Source organism: Abramis brama (genome assembly GCF_963993115.1).
Source record: "Abramis brama genome assembly, chromosome: 9".
Taxonomy (NCBI): domain Eukaryota; kingdom Metazoa; phylum Chordata; class Actinopteri; order Cypriniformes; family Leuciscidae; genus Abramis; species Abramis brama.
Window position 1 is genome coordinate 4,165,317 of NC_139971.1, and position 13,785 is coordinate 4,179,101.

Genomic DNA, 13,785 nt, shown 5'->3' on the forward strand with positions numbered 1-13,785 from the left:
ATACTTAAAGGGCGTTCACACTGACAGTGATTGAATTGCTGGAGGTTACCAACTCTAAGTGCATTTAGTTTCTAGTAGTCATTCCGCTTAACTGTATGCAGCTGTGCAAGACAGTATTGCTTTGATCCCTATTTGCATTAAGTTGAGCTCAGTGTCAATTGTTCAGATAATGGCAACTCTTGAAAATGAATGGCTTCGCTGTTAGTGCAAATGCTCTTTACAACTATTTACTGTTGCCTAGAGTCATTTCGTTTAACTCCTTTCATTCAATGACATGTTTGTTAATGCATTGTTCCTCAAAGGATCCCACTAATGGATACTACAGTGTGAACACCTTTAAGGAGCATCATGGCACCCCAACCACGCTGGCAGGAAACCAGACCACAGAGCTCCGGCGAGACCCTGCCACAGCCACCACCGGCAAACAGCGGGTTCCCACAGGAATGTCTTTCACCAACATCTACTCTACCTTGGGTGCTGGACCCAACCGCCTGTACGACTACAGCCAGCGGTTTGTGCTGGGCATGGGCAGCAGTTCCATCGAGCTTTGCGAGCGAGAATTCCAGCGAGGATCGATGAGTGACTCCAGCTCTTTCCTGGACACACAGTGCGACAGCAGCGTCAGCAGTTACAGCAAGCAGGACGGCTATGTGCAGTTCGACAAGGACAGCAAGGCCTCGGCCTCCTCCTCGTCCCATTACTCTCAATCATCGTCCCAGAACTCAGACCTCACGCGGCCCCTGCAGAAACGCATGCAGACCCATGTCTGACTGCAGGAGATGGACAGAAGACAGAGGAATCCAGCAATGGGTTTGGCCAAAGGGGATTACCCCCCACCCCCCCAGACAAGAATCAGGAAGCAGTTCAAGCACATCTAGCACGCCAGTTTAATTTTACCCTTTTAACATTCTTTGATATATGTGGATATTCATCATTTGTCCAAATCTTATTTACAGCTCTGAAAAGCCTTACCGTTTTCAGATCCTTGTCATGAGCTCATGGACTACCCTTCCCAATGCTCTTAATGTCTGGGCCAAAAACTTTCTCCAAACAACCATGTGCCACAGTGACGTCACTTGCCAACACAGAAAGACACAAGAAGCAAAACCAGTGTCCTTGCTGTAGTTCCAGTAACATTGACACAGCTCTGAATGAATGGCCTCCTCTGAGAATGCATAGCAACATTGCTCAGATGAGGAGAGTCGATAAAGGCTACACTCCTTACCACTCCTCTGCACCATTAGAGGACTCTGTTGCTCCTGTACATTCAAGCACAACTGTCAAAGTTGTATGTAAGATTTCTCAATGCCTCTACTACAGCTAGCTAAACAAAAGAAAAAATATAAAAGGACAAAAAAACAACAAAAAAAAAAACATGTATGAACTGAATTCAAAACTAATGTCAGTCAGTATCTTTGGATTCTGGCCCTTCTGACAAAAGTTTGTCTGACATACCAATGTGAGAATCTCATATAGAAAATGGCCATGAGCTGTTTTTTTACCATTCAGAGATAAGATATTTGTGTACTTTGTTGTTCTTTCTTTCTGAACATTCTTTATTTTCAGTGTTTTAACAACTTGATTTCAAAACTCATTGGACTTGCACTGGGAACTAAGTGGATTATGTAATCTCGTCTACTTGAGAGCATTCAGTAGGACTATATAAGGTGTGTGGCCATTTGAGCCAGAATTTTTTTTTTTTTCATTTTTTTTTTTTTTTAATACTATTCTTTCCGAAAAGGGTTGATCTGGTTTGGTGTGAATAATGTGCAGATGATGGGAACAATGATGTTTGGATTTTAAAAAGATGCACTATGTCCTGTGTCCTGTTGTGTGAAGTCAAATTATAACGCTTAAAAATCTTCCTTTCGATTCATAAAAAAAAAAAAAAAAAAAATCGCCTGAGCTTGTTACACATGTGCTAGATATATTTTCAAATTGCTTGTTTCTTGCAAAACACAAATTTAGTTTACAAATCGAGATCCAAGTACTTTACATTCTGCTCCAGGCTGAATCTTCTGTCTGCTCTTCATGTGGCTGCCATTGGACTGTACAGCATTGAGTACTCTCACTGTTATAAGTGAGCAATTTGTGTTCATGTTTTTTGAATGGAGTGTGGGCTTTCATACTTAATGTAAATGTGTGTTGTTGTTGTTTTTTCCAAATGTTTTACTCTACAGAACTGAAATTGCAACCTATGGCACTACTGATAACTCAAGCACTTCACTCAAAACACTTGCAAGGTAATATCACCCTTAGTCCCGAATCAAGGTACTGAAATAAAGCTAACAGCAATTGAGCTAGGATTGCATGCTATGTAGAATGTGTAGAGAGATGCAAACAGAAGCCAAAGCTGTGGTGTATGGCAAGCTGGAAACTAGAGGCATTTGGCCAAATACTGTATAGTTACTAAACCACAGGCAAGAGTACAAGCTCCAAACAGATGTATTTCTGGCTGTTTTGAAAGTACAAATCATCCAGTGCTCTTCACAAAAGTATTATGCCACAATTCATTAGAAATGGATATAATTGCTTTCATTATCTGCTCTATTTCTTAATTCATTCAGCATTTTGGTTATCGCTATACTGGGGAGAAATATTCAGACTACCAAAAAAAAAAAAAAAGGTCAAAATTATGGCAGCATGTTTTTCTAGTACTAGACAAGAGCACAGCATTATCTATGTGGTGTTACATTAAGTGGCATAATTGTATGAAATTGCCACTGACTCCTTATAACAAGGTTGAGGCTCATCCCAGTATGTGTGCCAACTGTGCTCACATCCACTGATACCAACACCTCTCTCCCTGCCAAAGTTTTCCTGGGTTATGGCACTCTGAATCCTTACCAAGCCCTATGACTGCACAAACAGATTGGGCATGAAAGCTATCAGTGTGTTTTGCTTATCAAAGCTTCTGACACTCCACTCTTTTATCTCCTCGTCAAGTTATCTCCCATTCCCCTTCGCTCATAAAGATATAAATGACCAGAGGCGATCTCTCATATAAACAAGGAAAGGAACTGTGGTTCTCACTCTTGAAACGCAAAGATCCTGATTTTGACCCAAAGGAACCATTTTGATTTGTACAGACCTGACAGTTCCTCCCTTCAACCCGAATTCAAGAAACACTGCAAGGCGTGACGCCGCTGAGTCAGTCGGTGCTGTAAGCACTTTACGTATGATTATGTTTGTGGCATTTCAATGGGTTTCATACATGAGTGCTGTTGGATGAGTCTAATTTTACAAATGGATTGGTGCCCATTGTGGGGCTTAAACAGGAAAAGGCCTGTTTCAGTGCTGATAATATAGCTCAGTCTTCCCTACACTGTATATAAATCCTTCATGCTCTCTGTGTGTACATTTGCAGTTATTTTGCTTTGTTCTTTAGTCAATTTCATTCGTAAAGGGCAGAAAGCAAATCACACCATTGATACTGTACAAACGATCAATCTTTAATTAAAAAATTTCCTCTCAGTTGATGGCGATGCCAGTGCTATACCCATAGGCAGAGAAGTGTTTAAAATGAAATATCTATATGTTACTTTACTTTGCTTATCTTTCTCTATTGATAGCTGGGCACAAAAATGTTTCCCACAAGGTGAAATGAAAAAATACAGACCTACAGAAATCTTGCAACACACAACAATCAAACTTGCAACGTGCAATGAATTTAGATCCAGGGTTTTTACACCTTTTGACCGTTTCGGAGAAATCGTTTTATTGACATTGGCCAGAAACTGCACTTTGTGAGTGAAATGAAATACTTTAAAGCTGAGCATAACAAGAAATAATAGGTTCAGCATAGAATATATTTGTGGGAACCCTGCAAATATGAAAAACTCCAAACAAATTATAGCCTAATTCTCAATTCATACTATTATCAGTTTTAAATACAGACTTTAAAAGGAGTTGAAGTGTGTAATTTCTCCATGTAAAATTACTTTCTCTAACCATGGCATTAGTTTGGGGTGTGGCTACCAGTTAATTTGTCCAATAACAGATGAGAGAGAGAGGAAACCTGTTAGTAAACCATCATTTTTGCAATTCTGTTTAGTGACACTGCATGCAAAGAAACTACACACTACAACTTAATATTAATGCATTTAATTAAATGGATTAATGCTGAACAACCTTATCCAAGACATACTTCGAATAATGGGCAGCTACTGTACCATCCCTTTTGCCACTGCATTAACTTCCACTTTGCAATGCTAATAGAGCCATATGGGTATTAATTATTTGACATTAGCATTTGTGTTAACAGTTTATACCATATGGACTAGTTGATTCAGTCTTAAAACATGGGAAAAGAGCCACAAAATCTCCCAAAACAGGTCACCATTCATGTAAAGAAGCTGCTAGCACGTGCTAAAATGAACATGGTGCTTGTAAGCAAATATTGGATTATGGCTGTTGCTCTGTTTGAGTAGCTCTCCGTACTCTTTTGTAGCCTGTGTACTTTTCTTATCGCCCAGCCCTGGTGAGTTTCAATCCCTTCTCCCACTGGACCGCAAGTCTTGCCTGACTCAGGCACCAGATGGTCATGCACTTACAACCAAACCAAACAGATGAACAAATATCGCTCTGAATGATAGGACAGGGTCATTGCCAGTTTCAGACAGCAGACCACATTTATGGGTTTTACATTTCTCCCCTGACATTTCAGCACAGCCAGGCGGGCCACTGGCTGATGGAATGTTATGAATTCCCCTCTCTCGCCAATACTGTTTTATATAGGCCTCTCTATTATGACGATCCCAGAGCGAGTTTTGTTTGAGGATGGTCACAGTATAGGCTGCATAGGCATATTATTGTGTAAGCACTGCGGAGGCATTGCAACGATGATATGTAAAATGTACAGTACGTAAGAGAGCGGATTATGTTCGGTGATGGGCAGCTCTCAACGAATGGTTTGTGTCAGTTGTGTTTTCTTTTTTTACATGTCTTAAGCACTTTCTACATCAGATTTTTATTTCAATTTTTAGTTCCACAAGACAATATCTAGTTAGTCTTTATGTGACATGCTACTGCCGTAACAAAGATGGTGTGTAAACAGAGGTCGAGAAAATCAATCCAGCAGTTCTGAAGTTATTATACTGTAATGTACTGGAGTTATGAAAGAAGGTTAACCACTATTTTCTTGCAGTGACTCTCTCTATCAGTAAAAGCATTAAAAAGATGTACTTTACCTGTAATGGTCTGTGATCTTATGATGCTTTGGCTCTGTATATTTCTGAAAGAAAATTGAAAATCATTTCAAAAAGTTGTGCTTGATGTCGTTATTTAAACCTCTATGTGTGTTTTTGCTTGTGTGGGGGTGTGGGGAGGGGTGGTATATCAGAGTCTATATAAATCATAAAAAAAAGTATATATAAATCAAAAGGCAAATGGATTATATCAAATCTATATTTAACAAGTAAAACTTCCCATCCCATTTTAATGAAAGTGCATTTCAATGCTAAAAATAATGTCACACATTTATTTTGTTTGGATATTGAGCCTATTATATTTTCTATCTCCCCTAAATGGTTCTTGCATTGTGTTATTTGCATGTAGCAATGCTTTTCCTCTTTTTTCTTCATTTAGAGGGTGTACGTCTTATATACGGTTTATTATGTGCTCTCTCTATCTTTCTGCATCATCGTCAATATTAACATTCAGATTTTGATGATTCAGTTGTGTAGCCTTGTTACTAGTTGGACAGATGGACAAATTAACCTGGTGTAGTTTTTATGTTTCATTATTAATTTCTTTTGAGAAAACGATTACTCGCTAAGACCTCTGGGATGGAGATTTCATTTTAATGTTGTGCAATGAATGATTATGAATGATCTGAAATTCCTGTAATCAGATTACAGTTACTGACTTAATCTGACATTCAAAACATGAAGTACACCCACCTCTTCTGCGACATCTGAAATTGCATGAGCCTTTTAATAAGCCCGTATGACATCACTACTCTCTTGCAGTATGGAGAAAATGTAAATTGTGCCCAGCACTAAAGAAGTAATTTTTGGAAACCCCAGGAGACGTCATCTCAGGTAAAATGGTTTGTAAATGTAGACTACAGTGTGTTTTCATGTTTTCAATTTATGTTCTGTTCTTTTGTTTGAAAAAAAAAAAAAAAAAAAAAAAAAAACTAAATTTGTAGGATCCTGTTACACTGGATCAGACTACAGTATATTACAATCCAAATTGCACTCAAGATGCATTGGGATTGGATCACTAAAAACATTCAGAAGTTGCCAGTGCATTAAAATAAAAATCCGGAAATTATAAAACATACAATGTTGTCTGCACTTGTCTGCAAAGGCAAAATGCAGTAATTGGCACTGATCTAAAGTTCAGGGATCTAAACATGGTCATGCAGTCATGCAGACTTGCAATGTTGTTTATTCAAAAAAATAAAAAATAAAGAGATGTTGTATAAAACAAATATTTTATTGAATTTGAATTGTACAAATATAAATACATTTAAAATAAACATATACACATTTTACATAATTTTTATTCATAACAGTGTTCATAACAAACAAACACACACATTAATAAATAAATAAAGTGTAGTAGTCCAGATTGCAAAATTCAATAGTGTGAAATGAATATGGACTGGGAAATTTACAACTAAAATAGTTCAAAATGAGATCTGAGCTCACTTTTAGGGCCATGGACCACGCATCTTCAGTTCAGTTCAGTTTTAGTTGCTTAAATTAGTTTGAGTTAAGAAGACTCATATGTGAAAACTTGCAATATCTAAATGAGGAAATGCAAGTTGTTTTGTTTCTTTCTCCCACCCCTCTGTTGAAAATGACTTTGCCTGATAATTGGATTTCAAATTTAATTTGACCAAAAGCACACATTAATTGCAGAAGTCTGAGACTGTAGACCTATGACACACCATTATAAAAATATCTGTAGAGGCCCCTGAATATATGAGGGCTTTCATATAATTTCCATATCAAACTATGAGATGTTGCTGCATGTTCAATCACTTTTCATTTGCTAATAATAAGTTAACTTATGATTATCTTTTTTGTGTTTCAGCCAAAAGGGTCTTTGATTGAATATTTTAACCAAACACTTTTCAATCATAATAAAACCTGGACATACCCTGGCCTGATATTCCATAGGTAATGAAAAATCTGTATTTAAAGGGTCATGAAACCCTAAACTAAATCTTCTGAGATTTTACCATGTGTAAATGTGTGTTAAACATCATAAGAAATGTTACCATCCATTTGTTTTGATAGTAAGAGAAAACTTAATTTTAATCTTTTTTGTGCTATTTCTAACTTCTGGGTTTAAATTCATCTTCATGTCAATGTCACAGGATGTGCCGTTTACATCGACGACTCATCTGTGTCTCATAATTATTCATGAGACTGCATGTCCTTATCCTATGAAAAGACAGCATACATTGATTTCCTATGATAGGTGCTTCAAACTGAGATTGCATGCAAGTAAGAGATGCAATGTAATGGGTCAAAATGAGTGTTTGTTTTTGCTTAGTAAGAATTTCTGCATTGCATAAGTTCTCTTCAATAGATCCTGAGTCTTTGACACAAATGTGATTCATCCATTGTGTGCATTCATCCATTGATCTGATTCGTCCATTCATGTGAGTGTTACCGGTCTTTACGCCCCCTTAACCAATCAAACGGCTTATAAAAATAAGCATCAAATGGTATTAAAGCTGCAACAGCGCGTTCATATATATTTCCAATGCACAGCATAAATGTGAAAGGCTGTGCATTTTTTTTGTGGATTAAATTATAGCCGTCACAGGATATGTATGTATTTGTGTAATATAAAGTGAGCTTACAAAACCATGTGTATGTTGGGTAAAGGTAAATTACAGTGTGCATTTGTGGGAAGCTTTGATGCTTTTATCTCAATTAGAACCCAATAAAACTAAAATAGCCAGGGGTGCGTTTCCCGAACAACGACGTAACTCGCTGCTTAACTACCATAGTACGATGCATCGTTGAAGAAATCAACTAGCTAGTCACGACTGTTTCCCGAAACCGTATTGTCGCAAAGTGGTCGTTCAACCACGTTGGTTTATGACGTCACGCACGTGGTGGAGTAATAACTTATTTCAGCCCGTTCTCATCCCAAGGCGTCATATACTGACGCTTTTGAAATTTCTTCAATATCCGACGCACAGGGCACCCTTAGGCGTCAATATGAGACGCAGATAAATATGAGTCTAGGAGGCGCCTCCTAGCGGTCTAACCCTAAACCTACCCCAGACCTAAACCTACCCATAACCGGCGTCTCATATTGACGCTAAAGGGTGCCCTTTGCGTCGGATATTGAAGAAATTTCAAAAGCGTCAGTATATGACGCCCTAGGATGAGAATGCGTTGCTTATTTTAATGATTCTGTTTGAGATCGAATTAACGCCGGATGTTTTGCTATAAATTACAGACATGGCATCTGAGGACTATTTCTCATTTTTCTCAGTTATTTTGCTTTATTTCCAGATTCAGTCATAGGCTCGTTCTCACATAGTAGAGCACATTCACACATGCACACTCTTCAAAAACGGTGCTTTAAATCTCTTGACAAACTAAAAGACGTAAATGACATTTGTATGTATTCTAAATAAAAGACAGGTTGTACTGAATGTCAGCTTGCTTATTTTATCATGCAAACTAGAGACTCTTCTTCTAACCACAGGTCGACTCCAGCCACACAACTCTGCGATTCTGTTTGCGAATGTTTGTTAGAACGATGGTTTCGGGAAACACAGACTCGTTGAACGATGCTGATAACGACGGAACTTGCGAACATAGTTGGCTAACGATGCTTTTGGGAAACGCACCCCTGCACGTTACACACGCACTTTTGTAGCATATTTTTCAAAACTGTGGTGAGAACTGACTGGTGCTGAAACAGTGGGTTTCATGACCCTTTAAAGTCAAGCATGTGTGTGTGTGTGTTTCAGTGCACTAGTGCCATAACTGCAAAAGTATTGACTGTTTTACAGAGAGTCAACCATTGGTTGAGCCGATGTTGCGTAACATTTTAATAGCGCTACGGCGCCAAAGTGTTTATACTTTTTGACAAAATCAACCTATAAAAAGATTCAGTTGTCTGTTCACATTAAGCTGAAAGAGGGGTAAGAAAACAAGTCACGCATCATCAGTAATAATGTCTCACTAAGAGCATGTTACTGAAGCAAACAGCCATAAAACCCTCCGATTCGTTGTCATTTATTCAAACACAGCTGTTTCAGCAAAAGCTTGAGGATGCTAAACATCTGTCTTGGTAATATATGAATTTTAGATTAGGGCTCCTCCCAGAAAAACTGCACACAAAAGAGGTAATTTAGTGCCTCCATTTTCTGCTTGCAAAAGAATCAGCAGTTTTTTTTCCCCATTTAGAAATGCAACTCGTTTTCCATCTTAACGACACGGTGTGAAACCGAACATGATTTCTAAATCACGTTTTCCTACAATGGGTCTTGGTTTTAAAGGGGGTACTGAAAATCGAATGTCTTAGTCACTAGCATCATCAGGACTGAGGATTAAATGTTGGGCACAGAGAAATCCCTCCCTCTTGATTGCTGGCAGTCGCCCGTCAGAATCCAACAGAGCATCTTAAATGGATTATTGATCTGATGACCTTTCTTTAGTTTAAGGTTTTCTCTTGTTTGCTTCGGTAATGTTGACTAAACTCACACTATAGACAGTGTGATTGATCAAACACTAGCTTCCAATATTAGACTGTTAATAACCTGCTCGTGTTTGTCTAATTTAGACAGGTGACGCAGGAAAGGAGGGATGCAAACTCTCATGAACCTTAATTCCTTCTGCAATAATCCTCCACTGGCCCTGGAACCTCAGAACTTATGAAATATTATGATCGCAATTGTTTTGTTGAGTTTTGGAGGGGACTGTATTGAACTGATCCCATTATGTTGGTGTTTACTTCCAAATTGATTCACGAGACATTTTCAAGAACATAATAAAACATTGTCCTTGACATCTGAAATTAGAAAACTAAATAAGTCGATATTTTTTTTCCAATTTTTTTGTTGTTGACATTTTTAGACAAGAAAAAAACATCATGTGTGACTTGACAAGCACTGATTCTTACTGAGACAAATTAATTATTCTGTTTGATTAAATGATTTAATTCTTACTCTTCAACTTTTTCCATTATTTGCAAAAAAAAATAAAAAATGTTAACGTCAGACAGAAAAAAGAATGTGTACTTATTCATCAAATATTTTGAAATCAATTATTATTAGTATTACTTTATATTTATTAAGGCCAAATAAGATTAAGAACGTACTGAAAGAACAATATGTTTTTTTTTACTGATTTTCAGCTATTTCAGTATTTACGAAATATATATATATATATATATATATATATATATATATATATATAAAACTCAAATTAGCCTTTATGCATGGATGTAATATGAATATGGCTTTTTTATTGCTTGATTTTTAAATATTTACATTTAATCATTTGGTGGGCAATTTTACAAACCATCTTAAAATGTATGTTTTAATGAAAAAACTGTTCATTTGTATTTTTGTATTATTTGTGATGAAGTTCACATGGTTGTGGCTGAGAAAATATTACTACAGTTCCCCAAAAACTATAAAACTCAAATTTGCCTTTATGCATGGATGTAATATGACTTTTTTTATTGCTTGATTTTTAAATATTTACATTTAATCATTTGGCAGGCAATTTTACAAACCAACTTAAAATGAGGAAACAATACAAGGAATTAATCAAGAGTCAACCAAATTAACAACATTGCAATGCTGATGTAAAGGTAAAAGAGTTAGAAAAAAGGAGAGAGAAAGTGTGTTGAGAAACAACCACATCTGTGAAACCATGTTAAAATCAGCTCTTTTAAAGGGGCCATATAATGCCATTTTTGTACAAGTTAATATGAAAGTTTGTAATATACTTTAATTAAAAATTCTCTTTAGTATTGTAAGAAAACACTAATTTTACCTGGTCAAAAACAGCTCTGTTTTCAGCACGCCATTTAAGTGCATGTGTCTTTAAATGATAATGAGCTTTGCTCACCCCGCCCCTCTGTTCTGTGGGGCGTTCTGACACAACACATGTGGAGTGTTGCCTTGACAACAGATGAGGGTATATTTTGGAGAAAGAATGGCAGCGGGAGTCTCTGAGGACACTGTGCAACCGTCTCAATTTGAACCGGAGTCGGACCCGGAACAAGATGACTGCCCCGAAGAAGTTCGACAATTAAGGCTTGAACAGGATGTTTCTGAATGGTTGGTTAACGTAATGTCACTTTGATCTATCTTTGTATGTACTGGCAGGGTAGAGCTCTGGTAGTGAGATACGAACGCTATGTGTTTACTGATGTATACGTTAGTTCATTGACAGTTTGATGTTACAGCTAATGGTCATGAAAAACTTTTTACTTTGGCTTTAAGGCCCTTTCACACCGGATGCGTAACGAAAAAGCGAATAGTTCGTGTGCGAATAGTTCGCGTCAAAACCATTCACATCAGCCGCGGCGCAAATGTGCAAATTTGTGACGTTCAGAGAGCTTCAACATTCCAAAACTTTCGCGCCGACAGCTGAGAAAACATGGACATTTCATCATCAGTGAAGACGAGCTTTTCATTTTCTTTAAAAGACAGAAAAGAAGGTTTTGGGTGCACACAATCTTAAGAACAGAGAGTCTGAAGGGGATGTGCAGTTTTTTAGCGTCTTCAACTAAACACAGTGCGTTTTGTAATGTCACTACACATTACATGTAACACACAAAATAAAGTAAGTTAAAATCATTCGACTAGAAACTAGATATCACACAAAGAATGTATAGTATACTAAAAGCAGCCCTACATTTTGTTAATGTTACATGTTCAAAGTAAACACGGTCTCTGTCTCTATCTTTGACGATAATAGTGTTAGCTTTCTATCCAAAATGTAGTTTAGCCTGCTAGCCTACACAGCACAGGACTACAATGACTAAAACTATCACACAACATACTCACAGTCGTGATAACTGAGTTGGTTGGCAATGCTACGCCACACTTTGTCTTTCAAATCGTTGTCCTTGTAGTACGTGATTGGCTGAAGCCTTTTCTGTCACCGCAGAAGTAAAAAAAAATCGACATCGAAGCGAATAAAATAAAAGTCGTTTTTTCGCCGCAGCACATTCGCGTTCGGTGTGGAAGCACTCATTACACAAACAGCTGATCAAAAAATAAAACCATTGCACGAATTATTCGTGCGTCAAAATCGCATCCAGTGTGAAAGGGCCTTTATACTGACAAGCAGTCTGGTGAGAGATGATTTGCGCAAACATGAAAGCATTGACGTTGATCGTGGGGAATATCCCCTTCGAAAACAAAACTCAGCCACTGCGTCTTCAGCGGTTCGGATTTAGGAACATCAAAATGACTGATGTGTTCGTTATTACACCCAAGAACAGAACACCACAATCGCTTAGACGCCATTCTGCTCCAGCGTGTAATGGCGGACTATGATGACAGCTCGCTCAGGCCGGGTCTGTGTTGAAACGCTGCTGTCAATTAACAATCGTGGGAGGGGCGTCAGACGGCTCGATTTGAGACAGGGGAAAACATATAAGGAGATTTTAAAAAAAAAAACACTGGATGGATTTTTATCATTATATGATGGTTGTGTACAGGCACTGCCAACACACATTTCAGTACAATCAACTTGTAAATGTGCATGTACCATTATATGACCCCTTTAAAAGATTTACTCTCTGTGGTCTCATGGAAGCCCGGGAAATATTGCCCGGGTAATGAACTGCAACTATTGACGTAACAAACAGCTCTTCAACTGGATTTGCTTGTAATTTAGCATTTGTGAATGTATTGACATTTCCTAAATGTCGGTGGCGAGCGGGTTGGGGAGGACGTTTGCAATTTCCATGAGGAAGAGTTCCAGATTGCAAAGTAAAGTGTGCTGCATACAATTATCATTTGCTAATTAAGGTTGCGTTTGCAATTCAACTAAGAAAGCTTCTTTCAAAATGTTGGCTTCTCTAAATTGCTTTTTCACTTGAAGAGTGAAATGAAATGAAATTTCAGAGGAATAGTAGATCCTTTGAACGCCTTGATTTGAGCGAGTCCAGAAGTGATGCGGTTCAGGAACGCTTCGGCTCAATGATTACGACAAAGAGAATGGTGATGAATGGATCGGCAGGATAGAATTGTCACATCAGGGGTGATCAAAACAAGCCTTTAGATTCTCTCAACTTCAACACTGAAGTTTGATTCAACAAGTGCTGTGTGAAATAAATAACAACATAGTCTTGGATCTGAGCTGTAAGGTCCTCTGAAGTTTTCTGAACACATCAAATCTGAGACAAAGACTAAATTACTCTTAAATTACCCCTCCTTTTAGCACCTTTGTGATGTGGAATAAATCTTACCTCCCTTTCTCATAATCACCTTCTCTGAACACCACTATGATTAAAAGTCTCTTGTCTGAGATGCTGCAAGAAAACAAATAAAAAGTTATTGTAGCGTATATGTGTTTATCACAGCGTGACATTCACACAACAGCTCCATGACGCCTTGATTGAAGTTTATATTGGTTGCTGGAAGAGTTTTTGTGTGAGTAGATAAGTAAGAATGTGTACAGATGCAGAGAAAACAGTGCTTTGCTTTTTACTTAGTCCAATGTAACTCATTTTGCAGTTTCATTTGATGTTTGCACGGTTTCACGGTTACACAACTTACACTAAGTTGGGACTATAATCGATCTTTAAAAACAGCTCACTCGTAGAATTGTTCTTCAT

The 13,785-nt window shown here is 37.7% G+C and overlaps 1 protein-coding gene across 5 annotated transcripts in view; it reads left to right on the plus strand.

Annotated features, from left to right (window-relative positions):
- The window catches only part of kirrel3b (kirre like nephrin family adhesion molecule 3b), a 199,510-nt gene extending 197,633 nt beyond the window's left edge, over positions 1 to 1,877 (plus strand). For 3 of the 5 annotated variants that reach the window (XM_084123890.1, XM_084123892.1, XM_084123889.1), the window contains one exon: positions 303 to 1,875. In XM_084123890.1, the coding sequence (XP_083980016.1) occupies positions 303 to 770 (468 nt within the window). In that variant the 3' untranslated portion in view covers positions 771 to 1,875. Of the gene's footprint in view, positions 1 to 302 lie in introns of all 5 variants that reach the window. The other 2 variants (XM_084123891.1, XM_084123893.1) reach the window with 1 other exon arrangement.
- The last annotated feature ends 11,908 nt before the right edge of the window (positions 1,878 to 13,785 follow it).